General features: G+C 58.3%; 1 protein-coding gene across 1 annotated transcript in view; it reads right to left on the bottom strand.

The window, feature by feature from the left end:
* Positions 1–22,821, bottom strand: part of ALDH1A3 (aldehyde dehydrogenase 1 family member A3) — a 33,544-nt gene that overhangs the window by 2,534 nt on the left and 8,189 nt on the right. The window contains exons 4-12 of the mRNA XM_051822933.3: positions 19,486–19,615; positions 19,114–19,175; positions 18,161–18,289; positions 15,985–16,098; positions 14,668–14,770; positions 12,205–12,389; positions 7,995–8,159; positions 6,632–6,789; positions 4,518–4,592 (exon numbers count right to left, since the gene is read on the bottom strand). Coding sequence (XP_051678893.1) covers positions 4,518–4,592; positions 6,632–6,789; positions 7,995–8,159; positions 12,205–12,389; positions 14,668–14,770; positions 15,985–16,098; positions 18,161–18,289; positions 19,114–19,175; positions 19,486–19,615 — 1,121 coding nt within the window. The remainder of the gene's footprint in view (positions 1–4,517; positions 4,593–6,631; positions 6,790–7,994; positions 8,160–12,204; positions 12,390–14,667; positions 14,771–15,984; positions 16,099–18,160; positions 18,290–19,113; positions 19,176–19,485; positions 19,616–22,821) is intronic.

Raw genomic sequence — 22,821 nt, 5'->3', positions numbered from 1 at the left:
CCGGTTCTCAGAGTCGGGCCTCAGACCAGCAGCCTCAGCTTCCTCTTCCAACTTGCTGGCAATGCAGGTTCTCAGGCCTCGCCCGGACCCCTGTGGTGGACAGAATAAGCAGCCCCTCCCCCGGGGGTCCGAGTCCTCCTGCCCTGAACCTGTGAGTAGGTTAGGTTAATGGCAAAGGAGAATTAATGCTGCAGGTGGAATTCAAGTTTCTGATCAATCTCAAACATGGGGTGATGGCCCTGGATCTTCTGGGTGGGCCCAGGGTCATCGTCGGGGTCCTCAGAAGTGGAAGGGGGTGGAGCCCCTGCGTCCCACATCGGAGTCCTGGGTTCCAGTCCCAGCTCCACTCCCAATTCCAGCTTCCTGCTGACATGCACCCTGGGAGGCAGCAGACGGTCAGTCAGGTGGCTGTGTCCCTGCCACCGCGTGGGAGACAGGGACTGAGGTCCCAGCTCCCAGCTTTAGCCTGGCTCAGCTCTGGCTCTTGCGGCCGTTTGTGGAGTGAACGGGTGCATGGAGGATTCTCCTCTCTCTCCTCTCTCTCTCTTCCTCTCTCTTTACCCCCTTCTCCCTTTCAAATTACATAAATAAGTAAATTTTGAAAAACACAAGTGATCAACCTTCAAAAAAAACAAGTGGGAGGGGCCGCAGCAGAAGGGGGTCAGAGGGGAATGAGAGCCCCCGGAGGAGGCTGCGGCCGGGCTCGGAGCAGGTGCCAGGGCAGGCAGGCAGCAGCGAGGAGCCCTGGGGCCTCCAGGGCCGGGAAAGGCAGGGAGACTCCCCAGGGAACGGGCCTTGACCTTGGCTCTGCGAGACCCCGTCACAGCTGCACCCCGTGATAACCTGCTGTGCCAGCCACTGATTTTGAGGTGCCCTTGCAGCAGCAATAGAAAGCAAACACGCTCTGAGTGGCCCTGCAGCGCCCCCCACTGGGCGCTCCGAAGGTCGTGCCTACCCGAGCCTTGGTTTAGCACTAGTGAAGTGGGAACACTGTCACCCCCTGGTGGCTGTGACAAGCAGAGCCGGTTCCCACCCTGTGACAGCTAACAGTGAATGAGGAAGATAACGCTGTCATTTAATCATGAAATGCCACGGAGGTTTGTCGGCAATTTTCTAAAACAAGTAGTTCTAGTTTTCTAAAACAACCCGTGAGAATGAGTGCCTTATTTCGTAATATTTCCTAAATGTAACACATAACATAAAAGCCATAAATATGTTAAATTCAACATTTGCAGGGCAGGTACTCTGTTTAAGACATTCAGGGGATAAATGACAAACTAAAAACAAATAACATTTCCCGGCCGGTGCCACCCCGGGTTCTAGTCCCAGTTGGGGCGCTGGTTCTATCCCAGTTGCTCCTCTTCCAGGACAGCTCTCTGCTGTGGCCTGGGAAGGCAGTGGAGGATGGCCCAAGTGCTTGGGCCCTGCACCCCATGGGAGACCAGGAGGAGGCACCTGGCTCCTGGCTTTGGATCAGCGCGGTATGCCGGCTGTGGCAGCCATTTGGGGGGTGAACCAGCGGAAGGAAGACCTTTCTCTCTGTCTCTCTCTCTCTCACTGTCTAACTCTGCATGTCAAAAAAAAAAAAAAAATTCCAGCCATGTGTGAGAACCCGAGTGCTGTTTTCCTTAATATGCAAACAGCGCTTACAAACAAATAAGGAAAACACAAATGACCAAATGCAAAAGTCAACAAAAGGCATAAATAGTCCGTGTGCAGAAAAAAGAAATGCCAAGTGCCCGTGCATGTAATGCTGCATTGCAAAAGTTCACAGCCGCTGATGGTTTAGCAACTTCGTACAGGAAAGCAAGCACAGTGGCGAAATCCTGCTGGACCGGCAGCGAGATCGCCCCTGCGGGAACCACAGGGACCCCCCCCCCATTCTTCCTAATCCCCCAGGCGCTGCCCTGGTTCAAGTTCTTGCAGGGATGTTTCAGCCCAATGTGGTGTCTCCTAACTGGTTCCTCAGCCGATCTCATCCACCTCGGTGCTCCTGGGAACGCCAGGACGGGCCAGGGGCTGGTGGCTGTGCTGGCGAGAAGAGCCTGGTGTCACGCCTAAACCCTCAAAGATGCCCCGAAAATGCTTGCCAAGGGAATGCGTGAACGGATGAGCAAAACGAACGGCGGAGGGTGTTTATGGTGGGACTGTGGGTCAGCGAGAGAGGCCGTGCCTTCCCACCCGTCTGCCGGGTGGGCTTCTGGGTTGCTGTGCTACTTCTGTTGCAAAGCAAAACAAAGACCGAAGAAGAAAAGCGCCCAGGAGGAAGCTAAGTTGCAAGCCCCAGCCCCACACAGAAACAGATCCTGCAGCGGCCCCTGGGTGGGCGGCCAGCAGCCAGCCCAGCCCAGCCCAGCCCAGGAGGCCGACGATGGGGAAACCGTGTTCACCGCCCCGTGCTCCGGCGTGGGAAGGGGGAATTCTTGCCACATGAAGACATTAATTAGACCCAAGTGAGGAGGGAAGCTGCCGTCTGCAGGCTCCTTGTGAGTTATCTTAGCACTAGTTTCGAGTGTATGATGAGGGTCCAAAGAACAGGCAGGAAGCACCCCACACTGTGCTCACTGAATGCCGCAGGTGCTCCTGGGCCCTGCTCTGTGGCGGGCCAGGGGGTACTAAGGAGCTGGGGCTCCCAGGGCAGTGGGCAGGGAGGTGGAGACCAAGAAAGGACATGGTGAGACAGCGTGGGAGCCCGCACAAGCCTGGACACAGGCAGGCCGCACACGCGTTCCAGAACCTTCTACACTACTCAAGGACAACTGTTTTGGGACCTGGAGTCTGTGCTACAAAGCAAGGCTGTGTGTGACCTCTGGCAGGAGGTCGGAGTCGGGGCTGGGGTCCCCAGACCCTGTGGCCTGCCGGCTGCCGGCAGCAGATCAGAGCTGACAAATGACCGTGTACGCCCTGGTGGCTTCCTTCCAGGTGGTCTACAAGGTGACCCCTGTCCACAAAGGCGCCGTGCTGCGGTGGGTCCCAGAGCCCAGCTGCCAGCCTTCATTCTGGACTCTGTCACTCACTGGCTCCCTGGGCCACTGCTGCATCCGAGATCAGCTGTACTCATCTCGTGGAGTGCGGTGGGAGGCGTGAAGGGACATGCGGGGGCAGCGAGGCAGAGCGCGCAGGGCAGGCACCCAGGGGCTGCAGCCAGGGCCTCCTGTCGCTGTGGGCACGCAGGTGGACAGGGCAATGAGGCAGGGGCTCAGGGAGCACAAACCCAACCAAGCCACCAGGGGAGGCCCTATGTTTTCTGCAGAGAGTCTTTGTGGCCAAGAATTTACAGACATTCCCTGACAGGGAACCCGCAGGGAGAGAGCACCCAGGCCTCCTAGGGTACTGGAGTCAGCTGTGGACTGAATCCCGTGCTTTGTCCCGGGATGGAAGCCTGCCCCGTCCTCCGTGACATCTTAAAACCTCACAGGGGGCCGGCGCTTCGGCTCACTAGGCTAATCCTCCGCCTAGTGGCGCTGGCACACCGGGTTCTAGTCTGGGTCGGGGTGCCGGATTCTGTCCCGGTTGCCCCTCTTCCAGGCCAGCTCTCTGCTGTGGCCAGGGAGTGCAGTGGAGGATGGCCCAAGAACTTGGGCCCTGCACCCCATGGGAGACCAGGAGAAGCACCTGGCTCCTGTCTTTGGATCAGCGCGATGCGCCGGCCACAGCGCGCCGGCCGCGGCAGCCATTGGAGGGTGAACCAACGGCAAAGGAAGACCTTTCTCTCTGTCTCTCTCTCTCACTGTCCACTCTGCCTGTCAAAAAAAAAAAAAAAAAAAACAAAAAAAAAAAAAAACAAAAAAAAAAAACTCACAGGGGAGCCGTACAAAGGCGCCACCAGGGTCTGAGCTGGGGGGACGCATGAGTCCCTTCCCACTGTAAGACTTACCACACTACGTATGGGGTAAAGCATGTGTATGTAAATCACACGGGCTATTGAAACAGCAATAAACACTCCAGCCAGTAGAGACGTCCCCACGTGCTGTCAGGGATGGTTTCTCAGGACATCGGTCCTACAAGATGTTTGTCCACGAAGGCTAATAAAACCCTGCACCCCACCAAGAAAGACGCAGGGAGAGAAAACAGCCTGCAGCTGCAAACCACGGCGTCTCCCCCATTGAAACACCACCTGCGGCTGGGCCAGGCATGGGAAGCCCAGCCCGTATTTCAAACCCATGGAGCTCATGCTCCCAGCAAGCAAGACAGACAAGAAATACGGAGGGCTGATGACCATGCTGATGGGGCCAGGGAGGCCCAGCAAGAGGCTGGCCAGAGCGGGCACCAAGAAGGAACCTGGGGGACCCAGGGTGAGTCCCCAGGGCTAAGAAGAGGCTTGGAGTCTGCCATGGGTCAGAGCCATTCCTCCCTGCCAAGGGTGGGGATTGGTGAGAACAATGCCAACCCACAGCTGGCAAAAGCCACCGTGCTCAGTGGCAGCTGGGGCCCCCCAAAAGAAGGGTCCACGGCCTTCATGCTGTGCCCACCCCCCTGTTGCAAATACAGCAGGCTTGGGCGGAGGGAACACTCACAGTTCTCGGCCATTTCCCGACATCTTAAAGCCGCCAAACGGAGCCTGCGCGTAGAGGGCGTTGTAGCAGTTGATCCTAGAGAGAGAACGCAAAGATGCTCCAAGTTACCTGGGGAAGAACCAACCACATCTCTGGCCTCCCAGCAGCAGCATGTGATGTGGAGTGTTGCCTAAAGCAGGGCCTTGTGGGCCGGCGCTGTGGCGTAGCAGGTAAAGCTGCCGCCTGCGTCACTGGCATCCCATATGGGTGCCGGTTTGTGGCCCAGCTGTTCCACTTCTGATCCAGCTCCATGCTAATGCGCCAGGGAAAGCAGCAGAAGATGGCCCAGGTACTTGGGCCCCTGCACCCTGTGGGAGACCTGGATGAAGCTCCTGGCTCCTGGCTTTGGCCTGGCCCAACCCTGGCCATTGCAGCCACTTGGGGAGGAAACCAGAGAATGGAAGATCTGTGTGTGTGTGTGTGTGTGTGTGTTTCTCCCTCTCTCTCTGTAACTCTTTCAAATAAATAAATCCTTTTTTTTTTTTTTAATAGCAAGGCTGTTGATCAAAGATTCAGTGAGCCAAACACAGTGTGCTCTCTTCCCATCAGAAACCAAAATGTGAATATTGGGCTGGTGCTGTGGCATAGTGGGCTAGGCCTCTGCTTGCGGCGCCGACATCCCATATGGGTGCTGGTTCATGTCCTGGCTGCTCCTCTTCATATCCAGCTCTCTGCTGTGGCCTGGGGAGGCAGTGGAAGATGGCCCCAGTGCTCGGGCCCCTGCACCCACATGGGAGACCCAGAAGAAGTTCGTGGCTCCTGGCTTCAGATTAGCCCAGCTCCGGCCATTGCAGCCATTGGGGAGTGAACCTTTCTCCCTCTCTCTCTCTCTGTAACTCTGCCTCTCAAATAAATAAATAAATCTTTTATAAAATAAGATATGAATATTTAAATTCAGAGTTTCATTGGGACAGGAATGGGATGAGAAGACAGGAAAAAAAAAGAGGAAATGACCTCAAAGTCCTCCTGTTCCCGGCTGTGTGATTCTGGATGTGTTACTCAGCCTATGTGAACCTCAGTTCACTCATCTTTAGAATGGGGATAACAATACACGACCTGCAGAATTACAGGAGAGGCCGGGATTCGCACAGCATCTAGTCACAACCACAGATTTAGTTGGGGAGACAGGGCTGCACAGAGCCCAGACTCGGCACCGGGGCCCCCACGGCTGTGTGCACTTGGCCCCCGTGCCTGTGGGCTCCACATCCTCAGATTCTATCAACCACGGCTCAGATTGCGTCGGTACTGAACATGGACAGACTTCCTCTTGTCCTTACTCCCTAACAATGCAGTCTACCAACCATTCACGTGCCACTGCACTGTGTCAGGTATTGTAGCTGTCAGAAGCGATTCAAGGTGTTTGGGAGGGAGCTGGTGTTGTGGCACAGCGGGTAAAGCTGCCGCCTGGGACGCTACATCCCATGTGGCTGGTTTGAGGTAAAGTTGCTGTACTCAATCCAGCTTCCTGCTAATGGCCTGGGAAAGCAGCAGAAGATGAGCCAAGTGGGAGACCTGGAAGAAGCTCCTGGCTCCTGCCTTTGGCCTGGCCCAGCCCCAGCCACTGGGGCCATTTGGGGACTGAACCAGCTGATGGAAGATCTTTATCTCTCTCTCCCCTTCTCTCTGTACCTCTGCCTTTCAAATAAATAAATCATTTTAAAAGTGTTTGGGAGGATGTGTGTAGGTCCTGTACAAATGCTACTTTTATTTCATTTAGAGGACTTGAGCAACCGTGCGGACCCCAACTTGTGTGGATACCGAGGGACAGCTGTCCTAGCTGTGTGACCCAGCAAGTCCCACAGCGTCCACTTCCTGCTCCGTGAATTGGGGCGCCTGATACCGGAGCTGCATGAACTCCAGGAGGGGTTGTGAGGACCCATCAGAACAGAGTGTGCTGGCTCGAGACACGTGATGGCAAGCTTCCAGTTAGTGGAAGGCAAGAGGCTGGGGAGAGCCCAACACATGAACGCATACACACACCTGCACACACACACATGCACCCGAACGCACACACACCCTCCACATACACACACATGCATGACACCTGCACACATGCACGCACGCACACCACTCACCAGACGGTGCCAGACTCCAGCGCCGAGGCCAGCTTCAGGGCTTTGTCCAGGTTTTTTGTGAACACGGCTGCTGTGAGCCCGTAGTCAGTACTGTTGGCCCTTTTGATCACTTCTTCAAGGTTTTTGAACTTCAGTATCGGCTGCACCGGTCCGAAAATCTAGGATTAATTGCAGGAGTGGCAGTGAGAGGCAAGCTGGCACGGACATGGACGCCCTGAGAGGCGTCTCCTTCCGTCTCAGCCGTTTTCGCACGGCCGGAGCGCACACGGTGTAGCGATGGCTGTAGACCCAGCCAGTAGCGCCCTTCTGAGGTCTGAAGCATTGAAATGAGACAACAAAAACCCACCCCGACCACGGGCACTGCTGCACTCAGGGGGTCTCACTGTCACCAGGGAGCCCCAGCTCGGGAGCTTCGGGGTGACCCGTGCACTCCGGGCTACACAGAGGACAAAACCTCGGGGAACTTTTGGGGGAGTAACCTTGAGGGTGTTTGCAGGCAGGGCTGTAGGACTGTGCTTTGTTCTCTACCAAGCAACGAACACGCCCTGCAGTGTGTAGGAACCCCCGGCGGGGAGGAGGAGACAGCGTTCACACGGTCAACAGCGACGCAAAGGCACAGCACAACCGTGGAACCTCTGCAGGCAGCCTGCAGGGAGCCCGTGGCTGATGCCCTTGGGCTGGGCACCACCAGAACCCAGCAGGACCACCGGCGCCCCTCGGCTTCCCTTCCCGGGGATGGTGGAAGCTCTGGTCGCGCCCTAGAGAGTACAGTCGTAACCCATCCCGCCCCAATGAGACAGTGGTCAGACGCCCCCACCAGGAGGCCCTCAGCATCAGGCACCCAGCTTCCAAGTTCCGTGTGGGAAGCAGCCTCCTCCTGGGCCGGACTGTGGGACCAGAAGGTGTGCGTAGACCTGCACTCCTATGGGGTCTCCTTCATTTCCACTTCCAAGGACGCCCTTGCTGGGCACACGGAGGAGATACTAGCTGGACCTGCCCTTAAATGATGGACACGTGCTGCTTAGGTTCACTCTGGGGCACGCCAGGCAGTGAATCCATGGCTGTGGATCAAGCTGAGTCCATGGCTCAACGCCTGGTAGAGAATCCAGTCATGTGACCCACGCAGGGACAGAGAGACCAGGAGCAGAGTGGGAACCGAGGGCTGCAACGAACTCCCTGTCGCTACGTAATCCCTGGGGTTGCTGGAGACGAGAGGGCCCCGAGGGGAGGGGCAGGTCACACGGGAAGAGAGGCGCAGACCCGCACAGGGTTCTAGGCCCGCTGGCCCCAGAGGAGGCCCAGCCCTGCAAGCGGAGCCGAGGCCCCAGCCTGGGCCGGAGCTTTGGCCGTAGCCACCACGTACCTCCTCTTTGGCAATGCGCATGCTGTCGGTCACCTCCGAGAAGACGGTGGGCGTGATGAAGAGCCCCCTGTCTTCCACGGCCGAGCCCCCGCACTCCAGCTTGGCCCCTTCCTGCTTCCCACTCTCGATCAGCTCGAGGATTTTGTTGAACTGCTTCTGGTCAATCTGCAAGACACAAACCAAGTACAGCGGCTTCGCTCCGGCCGGGGGCTGCCGTCCTGGGCTGTGCCGCGCCTGCGACACCACCAGCCGTGCCACTATCCCCGTGTCCTTGCCAAGTCCTAACTCGTGTAGCAAGGTGCCAGGTCAGCTGCTCTTCCTCTGGTGCCCGGATCTGGCTCTGCATCGAGCAGAGGAGCAGTGGGCACAGCCCTCTCTCAACCTCACGCAGCCTGGGGTTAACGAACCTGCTGGACTCCCCCCCCACCCTGGAAGCCAGTCCCTGGGAGCAGCAGACATGATGGGGTCCCATTCTCTGCGGCCCAGTTCTTCACACCCTGCTCAGATTTACTGAGTAAAAATCCAGGGGTTCCCTCCTTGTCTGAGCTTTTATCTTCCAAAGTTTCAGTTATCTGAGGTCAACCCTGGTCTGAAAATATGAAGTGGAAAATTCCAGAAATAAATACATAAGGTTTGCATTAGGCACTTCTTTGAAGCGGGGGAGGGACTGTCCTGCCATCCTGCTTCACCCTGCCCGGGACACAACCCGTCCCTCCATCCAGTGCTCCCACGCTGTATCGCTGCCTGTTCTTCAGTTGGTCGGGAACCACATCCCAGTTATCACATCACTGTGCCAGTATGCAGGGCTTGGTTCAAGCAGCCCTCAGTTTACTTAATCATGGTCCCAAAGCACAAGCAAGGTGATGCCGGAAATCGTACTGTAGTCTGTCATTACTCATTTCTCACTGTGTGGAGGGGCTGGTGTTTAGTAGCATAGCAGGTAAAGCCACTGACCGAAATGCCAGCCTCCCATAGGGGCACCGCTGTATGTCCTGCATGCTCCACTTCCAATCCAGCTCCCTGCTATGGCCTGGGAAAAGCAGCAGAAGATGGCCCAAGTGCTTGGGTCCTTGCACCTCGTGTGGGAGACCTGGAAGAAGCCCCTGGCTCGCTCCCAATTTCAGCCTGGCCCAATCCCAACAGTTGTGGCCATCTGGAGAGTGAACCAGCAAGTGGAAGAACTCTCTCTCTCTCACTCTCAGTCTCTCTCCATAACTCTGATTTTCAAATAAATCTTTTTTAAAAAATTGAGCATAGAAAAATATGCAAGGCAAAGGCACATTTGATAACACAGTGGCTTTCAAAATCAGATACGAAGTTGCACCTGATGCACTGTTAAATCATGAACATTAAAACCACAAGAGGCCCCATGTTTAACTCTCAGATGGGCACAGATCTGAACTCCGCTGGGAAGGCTAGAGAGAGAGACAGGTTCCTGTGCTGCTGGCAGGAACATAAGCAGATTCATTTTCTGTGGAAGATACTTGGCAATGCTTCTAGAAATGACAAATGTGTTTCCAGACAGCAAACCCACTTTGGGGACTCTTAGCTTTGGATTTTCCGTAGCTCTGTGTGGGACTGCACACTCCCACGTGCTTATCGGAGGAAGTGAATTTAAATTCTAGAGGCTTCATCCAGCAAAATTCTACAAGGGAGCTTTACAAAGCACAGTGGGTAAAGCCCAGCCCATAGTGCTGGCATCTCATATGGGCGCTGGCTCCAGTCTCAGCTGCTCCACTTCCGACCCGGCTCCCTGCTAATGTGTGTGAGAAAAGCAGCTGAAGATGACCTACGTGCCTGGGCTCCTGCCACCCACAGGGGGGACCCAGCTGAAGCTCCCGGCTCCTGGTTCCCGCTGTTGCGGCTATCTGGGGAATGTACCAGCAGATGGAATCTCTCTTTCCCTGTCTTTTCTTCTCCCCCTAACTCTGCCTTTCAAATAAACAAATAAATCTTTAAGAAAAAAAGGTTCTAGCCTCTCTGCTCATCCTCAACCTTCAAGCCCACTTTGCCCCCAGACCCAGCTCTCCCTGGTGCGCCTCTATGGGCACACAGTTTAAATCTAACTATGCTCCTTGAGGTATGAACAGAAGAACCCGCCAGGCCGCAACTCCAGCCCAGGGGACAGGCTCTAGCTCGGCGTGCCCCGCCAGGACGCTGCCGTGTGCTGCCCCAGCCAGGTGGCTCAGCTGCCAAGGAAACCTGGAGGATTCTGGAGGATTCCAGCGAGCAGCTCACCGGCCGTGGACTTGGATCTAGGTCAGGGAGCTGTCTCACGGCCCCGGGAAAGACGGAACTATTTAGACAGCTGTAAGGCCTCAGAGTAAAATCTTATTAACAGAGAAAAAAAGCCCTTCGGGAGGGAAGAATCCAGCAGCTTCCTGAGACAATACCCTGAGGTTAGGCAGCTTCGGAGCGCCTGGGGCAGCCGCAAAATGGCCCGGAAGCAATCCACAGCCTTGGGCTGGGCCCCCGCTCCCGGAAGAGCTTTGTGAATCTGGCTTCACAAGTCAAGCCTGGAGCTTGGGGCAGAGACTGGGGAATACGGGCCACCAGTTGCATCCCAGCCCCCCGCTAATGCTCCTGGGAAAGCAGCAGAGGATGGCCCAAGTGCTTGGGCCCCTGCACCCACGTGGGAGATCTGGATGGAGTTCTGGGTTCCTGGCTTCAGCCTGGCCCAGCCCTGGGTGTGGCAGCCTTTGGGGGAGTGAACCAGCAGATGGAAGACTCTCTCTCTCTGTCCTGCCTTTCAAATAAATACAGCTTTAAAAAATAAAAGCATTGTGGATTTGATAATGTCTCGTGGTCATGTTTGTGCATTCAGATCTGAACCCGACTCGAAGCCGCTGACAACCTCGGTCCCCGGTGCTGGGTTTGGGACTGCGGCTGAGCAGGCCGTGACTGGGGATGAGGGGTGTGGGCCACAGGTGAAGCTGCTTTTCCTTCCAGGGTCACGTGGCATCTGAGCTGCAGGGCTGCGGAGGGAGAGCACTGTGGCCAGAGGCGCACCCCTCCTCCACGTGGGATCTCTCGTCTCCTTACAGGGCCGTGAACCAACACTGACGCACACGGCCACAGCCTGATGACAAGTACAGACGTTCCTGCCCTCTGGATGGGAAAGCCTGTCTCTGAGTGCTTGGCCACTTCAAAAGTGGAGGGGCCGGCCTTGTGGCACAGCGGTTAAAGCCACCGGCCGTGACGCTGTCATCCTGTATTGGGTTCTGGTTCGTGTCCCGGCTCCTCCACTTCCAACCCAGCTCCCTGCCTGGGAAAAGCAGCAGAAGATGGCCCAAGTCCTTGGGCCCCTGCACACATGTGGGAGTCCCAGATGAAGCTCTGGCTCCTGGCTTCGGTCTGGCTCTGTCTTGGACGTTGTGGCCACTTGGGGAGTGAACCAGTGGATGGAAATTCTCTCTCTCTCTCTCTCTCTGTAACTCTGACTTTCAAATAAATAAATCTTAAAGAGTAAAAGAAGTGCTTCCTAGGTATCATCAATTCTCATACTGTTCCTCTGCTACTCCCATTTCCCAGGTGAGAAACCGAGGCAGGGTGGGAAATGGAGACTTTCAGAAGGTCCCAGAGCCCAGTTGGAGCTCAGGGCCGTGGCTCCCCGTGTAAACACGTGTCACCACCCGTGCAGCGGGAAACAGACACACGTGGGCAAGCCACGACCCGTGATCTGAAACTCCAGGCCTAGGACGGGACTTTGGCTGACAGCGAAGCGGGCAGCTGCCGAGCTGGGTTTAATAATGCATGGGATGGTCAGGCTGCCCTCTTTTAAATATTTATCCATCTGTTTCGGCTCACGATCAGTAAGAAAGCGATACAGGATGTGCCCTTTAAAGAGGCGAGCAGGCCTTGTGGTTATGATCATGTACACCCTGTCCCTGGCGTTCCCAACCAGGGCTCCAGAGACATGTCCCTGCTGCCCCAGCCCCCTGCCTCGGAGCTCTCTGCTTCCTGACAGTCCCTCTGTCCTCTCACTCGCATGTGGGCCCAACACTCTGGCCCCAGGCGCTGCCCCAGCCTTGGCCAGGGTGACAGCCCCATGTGTACGGGGGCCAGGGTGGCTCAGCAGAGCAGCGACCTCCCAAGAGGATGAAGATGCTGCCCTGGGAGCGGCCCCTCCCCCGAGGCCCAGGCCCTGCCCCAGGCCCCAGGCCCCAGGCCCCAGCACCTCCTGTGCGGTTCAGACACGCGTGTGGGTTACCTGGGGTCCCTGTTCGGTCTTGACGTCGAAAGGGTCTCCCACGGGCCGCTTCTTAGCGTATTCCACGCTGCGCTTGACGAACTCAGGGTAGACCTGCTCCTCCACGAACACCCTGGAGGCGGCCGTGCAGCACTGGCCCTGGTTGAAGAACACTCCCTGGTGGGCACACTCCACTGCCAAGTCCACTGTAGCGGACGGAGGGCAGCGGGTGGGGCGGGAGGAAGCGATTAAGTCGTTAAGGCAGGGCTGGCCACAGCTGCACGCCTAATTGCCCACGCCAGCAAACAGGCCCCAGGGTGGCTGCGTTTCGGAAATTAATTTTGTTCCCAGCATTTCCCACACAGAGAGGGTGGGGGAAAGGGTTTTGGGGTCCACCAAGTTCAGGGTTGGATGAGTCGTCCCTAGGGGACTTCTCAGCACGCCAGTGAGCACGGGGAGTCGCAGCAGCGTCACCTCACCTGGCTACAGACCCTTCTCCTCCTGCCCTCCGGCCCCCTCCTCCTCCTTGGCTGGAGGACTAGCTAATGGTCCATCCCATAAACCACTCAGTTTTGATGCAGGCCAGTTGGTGATAACTTTTACAGGAGGCAAGAGCTGGAAGAAGGGTTTTATGACGAAACGTAACACTGCGTACGACTGAAAAGGGCTGGAAAAATGACACACAAGCCCTGGTTCTCAGTGAGGGCTGCATCTGACCGGCTCAGCGGGCACTAAAATGGGCTGCAGGGTGTTTAGTGGGTAGGAGCTCGGGATATGCTTAGTGGATAGTGGTAGGGGGACGCCACTGCAACTGCGGGCTCCTCATGTTCAACCCTGGCCCGGCTGTCCGGCCCCCACACGACTGCTGGCTTAGGAAATGCAGTTTTAGGGCAAGCACTGTGGCACGGTGATTTAAGCCACCACTTGCGACGCCAGCACCCATTTGGTTACGTTTTCCTGAGCACAGGGTAAAGGCAAGGCCCCCGTGACCGGCCGTGGCTCTGGGCCCTGGGAGGCGACCTGTTCCAGGCCCACAGGGGCGGCTCCCAGGGCCTCTGCCTGTGGCTGGGAGAGCCAGGCCGCTGCTGTCTGGCAGGGCAGTCTGTGGAAACTGCAGTGGCAGCGGGGCCCTCCCTGCACCCCCCACCCAGGGGCCAGGCCAGGTGCCAACTGGACACTGCCCCTCCTCCCACACAACTCATTCCTTCCCTGCACCCTGCCAGGAGCGGGGGAGGCCGCCCAAGTGGCAGGGGCAGAGTGGCATGTGGCTCTTGATCCCGTGCCTGGGAGGCCAGCCGGGTCGGATTTTCACCTGGCCTGGCACCGCCAACATGAGGAGGCAGAGACGGCTGGCTCCCTGGTGGGTTTTCACGACTACTGCAAAACCAAGGCCCAGGCAGAGAGAGAGTCCTGGGCCTCTGCTGCAGGCGGCCTCCTGGGAGGACATGAGGGTGAGCCGAGCGGCAGGTGGGGCACGTGGCGTGGCCAGGGGGAAGAAACGGGAGGCCTGCCTCTTTGGGAGTGAAGTGTGGGACTCCCCGTGCGGGTCACGGTGGGCCACACCCAGGACGGCGTTGCTTCCGCAAGTGTGCGCGATTCCTCTGCACGTCTCTTACCCCTGCCCCTGAGAGCCAGCTGCAGGGGAAGCGACCGGCATTCATCATTTACACTTTAGTGAGAAATTGTGTCCGGCTCATTTTTCTCAGGGCTATTTGCCGTCTTATCTGCGTGTGGAGTAGAAAGCTTTGTTCTCCAGGAAAGGAATTTATTTCTGGCGCTGGTGGACAGGCGGGGGAGGCAAAGGTGTTTCAGCGCACTTGGCAAGTCACACGTTTTTTTGGCTGACCCTGTCTGCGTGGAATCGAATGCCTGCTGTGGCCCTTTCTTCCCTCTTCTCTTCACAGGAGCCAAGAACAGCATTACTGTAGTGTCGTGCCAGGTGGCTCCCTAGCTGCTGGGCAGGTTGCTTTCCCAGGAGAGAGGCGGGACGGGCGGACAGGACCCAGACCCCTGGGTGCTTTCCGGGTCGGCGGCACCCTCCTGCTGTGGTTAGCCAGGCCTGGCACCACCAGGGAAGGAACCTCAGAGCCTGCCGCCCGGGCTGGGAGGGGGGTAAGGAAGGCCCGGGAGTGGGCACGGCTGCCCCTCCCTTGCTCCATGGCTCCCCATCCCCCACCCCCCGCCCGGCCAGGGGACTCCGGCCAGGAGGGGGACTCATCCCGAGGGGCACACGCGGGCAGGCCTCTGCAGCCAGCTGAGCCCGCTCCTTTCCCAGCACAGCTCTGTCTCTGGGTTGAGGCCAGCTGCTTGATCCCCACCTGTCCGCCTGTGGCCGCCCATGGAGTGCACGTGTCTGTGTGAATGTGCGCGTGTGTGTGTATGACTGCATGGGTGTGTGTATGCATGTCTACTAGGTAGGCTCTAAGTTCAAGGCAGGGGGCAGGGCAGACTGGCGGGTGCCCGAAGGGGAGGGGGAGCACTCACGGTCTGCGTCAGCACACACGATGCACGGGTTCTTCCCCCCCAGCTCCAGCGTCACCCGCTTCAGGTTGCTCCGGGAGGCAGCCTCCTTAACCAGCTTTCCCACCTGCGGGTGGAAGACGGGCCAGAGTCCCCGGGGCTCCTACCAGCAAGCATTCCGCACCAGGGCCCCCAGCCTCCCTGCTCGTGAGAGCCTGCCCAGCCTCGGCTGGCATCCACCCGGCCCCGGGCACCTAGCACGGGCACTGAGCCTGCAGAAGGGAGTGCTCTCTCTCGCTCTCTCTCCTTTCTCTCTCTGTTGCTGCCTCTCACATAAATACAAGCCCGGGAGTGCAGTGGAGGATGGCCCAAGTGCTTGGGCCCTGCACCCCATAGGAGAACAGGAGAAGCACCTGGCTCCTGGCTTTGGATCAGCGCGGTACACCGGCTGCAGCGGCCATTGTGGGGTGAACCAATGGAAAAGGAAGACCTTTCTCTCTGACTCTCTCTCTTTCACTGTCCACTCTGCCTATTAAAAGAAAAATAATAAAGTATACATTTAATTTAGTGCAATTTTCCATGGAAAACTCATATTATGAAAAAAACCACTATACATTGATTTCCAAAAACTTTTTGCACCCCAATAAGCTTGGCCCTTTAATTGCACTTTCCAGGAACTTGGAAGCACGCTCATATTTGGAAATGTGTCCTTGGATGCTCAGGAGGAGAATTCTCTAAGCGTGGCAGTTTCTCTGAAGGGAGCTTTGGGGTGGAGCTTTGCATTTGGGAGTGTGCTGTCCAAACCGCTCTCTACCCAGGGGTCTGTGTAGGTGAACGCCCCTCTCCCCCACTTCTCTGCAGCACGATGGCTGCTTCGGCCACTCGGAGAGACCGGCGAGGGTCTGGTGTCATGTGAACCGGCCCTTCCCTGGTGACGCTGGCTGAGACAAAGCCCGCCAGGTGTCCACACATCCCCTCTGCGTGCTGCCCGCTGCCCCACCGCTCGGGCTGCCTGTGCGTGGATGCGCAGGTGCGTTTCCCATCTGAAGGAAAGCCCTGGGAGCGGCGGCTGCACACCTGGCTTCCGCCCCGCCTGTGGTCACGCCCCCGCCTTGCTCTGAGCTGCTTCCCACTGGCTCTGTTTCCTCTCCTCTCGCAGAGTTCTGCCCGACACTTATTTATTCTAGAAGAGGAGGCTGGGCTTTTTGTTATCCTAACTAAAATGTAGTCCAGTATAGAAGACAACAACGCCTCTCCCCGGGCAGTGCTCGGTCTCGGTGACGTCACAGCTGTCCCCTGCCAGCGGCCCGGGGGTGGGAGTGGGGGGCAGGGCACCATTACCTCTGTGGAGCCGGTGAAGGCGATCTTGTTGATCTGAGGGTGAGAAGAGATTGCCGCGCCCACGGTGGGCCCAAAGCCTGGCACGATGTTCACCACGCCGGGAGGGAACCCAACCTGGGGAGCGACGGAGCTGCCATCAGAGGGCAAGAGCGACTGTGCGCTGGTCCAGGCAGCCACAGTGGCAGGTGCTCTGAGCCGGACAACAGCCCCAGGGGAGCCTGGCCTGCAGGTCCCGCCTCGGCTGGCAGTGGGCACCCTGCAAGCTGCCTTGGGTTCTTCATTCCCTGCCCCCCACAGGCCTGTGAGCAAGTGTGCAAGGAGGGCACGGGGTGGCGGCCACCTTCCCGGAGCACAGGACCATCCTGTGTGTGTGAGAACGTGAATGCGTGTGACAGAGGTGAGAATGTGTGTGTGTGAGAATGTGAATGTGTGTGACAGAGGTGAGAATGTGTGTGTGTGTGTGTGTGAGAGAGAGAGAGGGAGAATGTGAGTGTGAATGTACGTGTGTGAGAATGTGAGTGTGAATGTGTGAGAACGTGCACGTGTGTGACAGGAGAGAACATGTGTGTGTGTAAGAGGGAATGTGAGTGTGAGAATAAGTGTGAATGTATGTGTGTGTGAGAATGTGTGTGTGACAGAGGACAGAATGTGTGTGTGAGAGAGGAAGAGGGAATGTGAGTGTGAGAATGTATGCGTGTGTGTGAGGGAATGTGAGTGTGTGTTAAAGAGGAGCGAATGTGTGTGTGAGTGTAAGAGAGAATGTGTGTGTGTGTCAGGGAATGCGAATGTGTGTGAATGTGTAAGAGACAACATGAGCATGCGTCTATGTGAGTACGTGTGTGGGAGAACATGAGTGTGTGAGTGTGAGAGAGAACGTGTATGAGAGAGAATGTGAGTGTGTGAGAGAACGTGAATGTGTGTGGCAGAGGAGAGAACATGTGAGTGTGAGAGAATGTGAGTGTGTGAGGGAATGTGCATATACATGTGTGTGTGTGGGAATGTGAGTGTGTGACTATGTAAGAGACAACATGAGCATGTGTCTGTGAGTACGTGTGTGAGAACGTGAATGTGTGTGGCAGAGGAGAGAACGTGTGAGAGTGTGAGAGAATGTGAGTGTGTGGGAATGTGTAAGAGACAACATGAGCATGCGTCTGTAAGTACGTGTGTGAGAGAACGTGTGTGAGGCAGTGACTGTGTGTGCACATTTGAGAGCATGTGTGTGAGACAACGTGTGAGTGCACACGAGGGTGCGTGAGTGTGAGTGTGTGTGCTGTGGGGCAGGGACGCCTGGTTAGAAGCCCCACACCCAGAGACCCTGCAAACCCCCTTCTCCACCCGCCCATCCACACTGCACGGCCACTGTGGCGCCTCCAGGGGGCGCTCTTGCCCCGGGAGCCCGCCCCTCCTGCAGGTGGGACGGCCACTGGTCCACAGCCTTCTCCCTCCCGCCTGCGTGGCGTGCACCGCGGGCTCCAGGAACCACGCGCACCACCGTGCGGACGGGGCGAGCGAGCGCCCTCACGCGCCAGGCCCACACACGCACCGCTTTACGCATCAAGGCTTTGGGACCTGACTTTGCACCTCTGTGACTTTAGACCCACGGGTCTCATCCACGTGACAAGGTCGTGTCGTCATCAGTGGTCCAGGGAAAACGGGCACTGGTTTGGGCCCGCGCCAGCACGGAAACAGCACAGCGAGGGCGCCCCAAGCCCCGCGGGGGGCAGAACAAGAGCGGCTCTCCCCCAGCCTCCTCTCCTCCTCTCTCCAAGTCTTTGCCACACGCAAGCTGATGACGGATGGCGTAACGTGTCACCAGGTGCATCTGGAAGGGTGGTGGGGTGGTGGTGGTGGTGGTCCTCTTTGGGCTGCTATTCCTCTGAGCTGTGGCTGCTGGGGTGAGAGGGGGCCTCTGGGGGAGCCCAGCAGGCGCTGGCGAGATCACCCGTGGAGAACCAAAGTGCTGGTCCCGCCCAGGTGCTCCCAGACCGCAGCTTTAGCCCAGAAGAAGAGCCGCCTTATAGGGCCGCGGGGAGGAACAGGGCTCCTTCCAGATCAGAGCTCACAGCAGGCGAAGAAGCCTCGGCGGCCAAGCACAGCACAGGGACTCACTCCCTTCGGCCTCCCGGAGCAGCGGCCACTGCCTGGCTCCCGGGCGTCTCCTCTGCAGGGGTCTCACCTCTTTGATCAGAGAGCCGAGGTGCAGGGCGGTGAGGGGCGTCTGCTCGGCCGGCTTCAGAACCACGGTGTTGCCGCAGCACAGGGCGGGCGCCAGCTTCCACACCAGCATCAGCAGCGGGAAATTCCACTGCAACAGAGCAAAGGCCATGGGCACCAGGGCCACCCCATGACCCTGTCCCAGGTGCCCGGCGAGGTCCCGGTGGAGGACACCAGCTTTGGGGGGCTTAAGGGGTAGTGTAGGAGTGTGTACGAGTCAGAGCTGTGTCCTGGGAGATGCTGCCGGGTTGCCCTGGCAAAGAGGACTCTGCTGTGGGTGCTGTCTCCCTGCAGGGGTGTTTGCTGTGCGGCTGACATCATCCTGGCCTCCACAAAGCATTTTTCTAGTCCTCACTTCCTGCCGTCTCCCCGTCTCCCCGGCATCCTGCCCAGCTGCCATTAGAGGCCTGGGGCTCCCCAGGCACATCACTGCTGGGCACAGCACTGCTCTCCCCGAACACCTGCAGGTACCCCCGTGCCGCACAGGAATCAAGTCCCACACAGCTCAAGGCCTCTGGAGCCCACGTCCCCGACGTGTGTGCCCCCCCAGCTCTGACAACACCCACTTTTCTGCCCCTTCCACGCCTCTGGCTGGGCCGTTCCCACTGCGTGAGAAACCCTCTCTTGCTGAACAAGTCTTTCTTATGCTCAAGGCCCCGGAGAGACATCACCTCCCGGGGTGGGGGTCCTGACCTCTCTAGCTGGGACCCCCAGAGCCTTCACTGCGTGCCTGGAGCAGCCCCTGGAGAGCAAGAAGGGGGCCTTGTCCATCTGCAGAGCCCGCGCCCTGCCCCCCGCGAATGCTCAGTGAACACAAAGGCCACTGGGTAAAATCGCACTAGACGGGGGCTCGGCAGGTCCCAGGGCCCTGGGGTGAGAGCGACAGATACCCGTCCAGGGCAGGGCCGTACTTACCGGGGTGATGGCTCCGCACACCCCCACAGGCTCATGCCTGGTGAAGCACAGGACGTTGTCGTCTGCAAGAGAAGTGGCAGGAAGGGGGAGCTCACTCACCCAAGGCCAAGGCTTCCCAGTGGCCCACGGTCATCCAGAGGCACAGAGGGGAGCCGAGCCTTGTCCATGACACGGAGCTGTGATCCGAGTTAACTTCCAAAGGGACATTCTGAGCTCGGGGAGAGTTGGGACAGGGCCACTGTGGGTGGGGGCCCTGGAAGGACACCCTGGGGGGGGGGAAGCCAGCAGGACTCCCTCGAGGCCACCCAGCAGAGAGGACAGAGCCCTTAGGGGCCCAGCCGAGGGGGCGGGGGCTGTCCTGCGCCGGCTCACCTGTGGGGATGGTCCTGCCCTGGATTTTGTCTGCCCAGCCTGCAAAGTATCTGAGGGTCTTAATACAGCCTTCCAGGTCGATGAAAAAGGCGTGCAGGAACGGCTTCCCCGTGTCCATCGTCTCCAGGGTCTGCAGCAACACCAGGACACCCGTTCAGATTCTCGTTCCCAGCCGTTCCCGGGGAGGGAACACAGGCGGCTCACGGATCCCCAGGCCGCACGGTCACATATGTCACCCCAGACCGCGTGACTGCGACCTGGGCCAGATGGGCCAGGGCAATTTTGCTGACCCTAAGACTGGAGTTCGGCTAGAGCCCAGGCCGGGGTCTCCCTGGAAGGACCCCCCGATGCTAGGCCAGGCTTCCACATTGGCATCTGCTCGCTTGCCCCAGCCCAGAGGCCTCAGTGGCATGACCCTGACCGCTGGGCTGGGACACCCCCGGGAAGCTCTTGGGGGGTTGGCGGGTCAGGGGCTGCTGGCCTCTGGGACACAGAGAAAGGGAAGACCTCTTGGCGGGCTGGGCCAGTGCGACAGTGGACAGAGTGACTGTGCCCACAAGGGTCACGGCGCCCACACAAAGACACAATCCTTCCACGTGCAGGCTGCAGCCGGATGCGGGGCCGCGCCCCACTGCCCAGGGAGGTGACCAGGGAGGGCCGCGAAGCCTCTCAATGGTGGGATTCTTTTCTATTTCCAGCCAGGCTGAAGAGAACCCCTTTGTCCCTGAGACAAGCGGCCCCAGTGGAGCCCAGCCTGCGACCGCCAGTCAGCCCTCTCCGCAGGAAGTGGCCACCCGGACGCACAGCCCGGGGCGGGATTCCTGTGGACGTGGCCATGGAGTGAGACGCGGGCCCCACCTCCTCTGGGAGTCCCCATCTCTCATCCTGGTGCACTCGCATGGGTCTCGTATCTGAACTTGACAATGACATTGCCACTCCACGGTGCAATGCTGAGGCTAGCAGAGCCTAGGGACTCGGGCAGGGCCCCACGGTGGGCCAGCGGCAGGACAAGCACTAAACTCGGGGTGTCTGAGCGCCTGCTCCCAGGGCAAGTCCTCTCCCTGCTCCTACAGCACAGAAAAGCTGCGAATGAAATCCAGGTTCCAGGGACAGCTGGTGGATTCTGTGTGCAGGGCCCAGCCTGGCCACCTCTCGGCTTTATGTGCAGCTGTCAGGAGAGCAGCCCGGGCCGTCCGATGGCCTTGGCTTTAGAGAAGCAGTAACCGCTTCTGACGAACCCCAGCAGGGGGGCCCTGGGTGGGCCCTGGGTCTCTCCCAGCCTCAGATTCCTGATCTGTAGATGAGAATGATCGCGGCATGGCCCTCACAGGGCTAACGTGGGAGCCAAGTGCGGTGATGTACAAAAGCACCGATGACAATAGGGAGAGTGACCTTGATTCTTGCCCTCTTCCCTTTGCACACCAGACAGGTGCCTGCCTTACCTAACAGGTGCAAACAGTGCCCGGGTCTCCGGGGCCAGGCTGCCCCACACAGCATCTGCACGGCTGCCCACGGAGCCTGGAGCCTGCCTTGGCCCTTTCCGGGGTGGGACTGGGGGAGCAGTTGGTGGGGGCACTGTGGTTGAGGGTGGGGACAGGGAGCCCCCTTGGCCTGGGCCACCTCAGTCAGCTTACTCAGCCTCAATTTTCTCATCTCTGAAATGGGATAATAAATACCACAGGCCAAGTGCCTGCAACAGGCTGAGGACACGGTGGGCAATTTCAGACACGGGCCGTGTTTTGTTATTAACCTGGGCAAGCTGGCTTCCTGGAGTGAGAGCGTGGGTTCTTCAGCTTGGTTGTATAGAATCTGTCCAAGCAAAACTCAGGTTAAGGTCACTACAGACTCAGCCAGGAACGTCTTTTAAGAGAAAGAGGAGACTGGCAGGTGAGTAAGTGCGCAGGACTGAACCTGAGAAGTGTTAGCTGTTGATGGGAGCAACCGGCCTTGACACAACTTCTTGTTCTAGCTCAACCACGAGTGACCCACGGCCACGCCTCACCAGCCACGGCCACGCCTCGCCGGCCAGTGTTGCCCTTGGCATTTTACGAGAACGTACCTTCTGAGAAATGGGCACAGTGTAACCCCCTTCGACACTGAAGAACCACAGCTCAGGAACTGCCCCACCCAACGCCTGGCTGCCTGAATGAGGGCCAGAAGCCCCCTCTCACCTCCGGCTGAAAAAGGACAGGGGCCATGGAGGAACCCTGAGGCAGGGCCGGGCCTTACCTCTTGCAGGCAGCGAGGCCCGGATGGCAGAAAGCAACGTGCCGGGCGGAGCCGGGAGTGCCTCCCGCTCGGCTCCCCCTGCTACAAAGGCCAGCGGCGCCGGGACGGTGCGTGGGCTGCAGGGAAGGTGGCCCGGCTGCACTGCTGCACTCGGGGACAGGGTGGGAGGGTGCCCAGGGCACAGCCTCTGCAGCCTGCTCAGGGTGCACACGGACATAGCAGACGGATGAGCTCATGCAGGGGAAAACAGAAATGTTTTTGAAAAAGCCAGTTTGGCAGCTTGAGACTCGGGGCCGCTTCCCTGGCAGGGAGAAAGGAGAGGCTCTGGGAGAGCAGCGCTGTTCCTGGGAGGGCGCTGACCTCGGAAGGGCGGGGGGCGGGGAGCTGGGGTTTCTGTACAGGTGCACCCTTGGGAAAACGCACCCAAGGACAGCCCCAAGAGTACCTTCCCCCACCCCCAAATCCTTGCACGGACAAGGCGGTGATGTCACTGCTGGGCCGATGCTATCCTTTAGAAGGGCAGCCCTTTTGCTACTTGTTTCTAAAATAAAAAATAAAAAAAAAACGCTTTTTTCCAAATCAAACACCAAAAAACAGATTTCAGCCCCTACAAACTGGGCCTCAAGGTTGGGAACGAGTTTTAAAAACTGGCATCTGTGCCGTCCACGGTCACGAAGAGCTCACAGCCCGGGGAGGACCGGGGTGGCCTCCACCTGTGGAGCCAGCACTGTGGCAGGATAGGCTAAGCCTCTGCCTGCGGCCCTGGCATCCCATACGGGAGCCGGTTCAAGCCACGGTTGCTTCACTTCTGATCCAGCTCTCTGCTATGGCCTGGGAAAGCAAGCCCCTGCACCCACGTGGGAGACCTGGAGGAAGCTCCCGGCTCCCGGCTTCGGATCGGTACAGATCTAACTGTTGCAGCCATCTGGGGAGTGAACCAGTGGATGGAAGATGGCTCTCTCTGTCGCCCCCCCCCCCCAACTCTGCCTCTCAAATAAATACATAAATTAAAAAAAAAAAAAATCCAAGTGTGATTCGCTGCTTATTAACCCCTCCGAGGCCCCGTCGTCCCGGGCAGCGGGGCTGCACTGCTGTTCACCTTCTACA

This window comes from Oryctolagus cuniculus, chromosome 12 (assembly GCF_051225735.1).
Source record: "Oryctolagus cuniculus isolate XC-2025 breed Fujian yellow rabbit chromosome 12, ASM5122573v1, whole genome shotgun sequence".
NCBI lineage: Eukaryota > Metazoa > Chordata > Mammalia > Lagomorpha > Leporidae > Oryctolagus > Oryctolagus cuniculus.
Note: the sequence above shows the minus strand (reverse complement) of the source record. Positions and strands in the feature narration are given on the sequence as shown.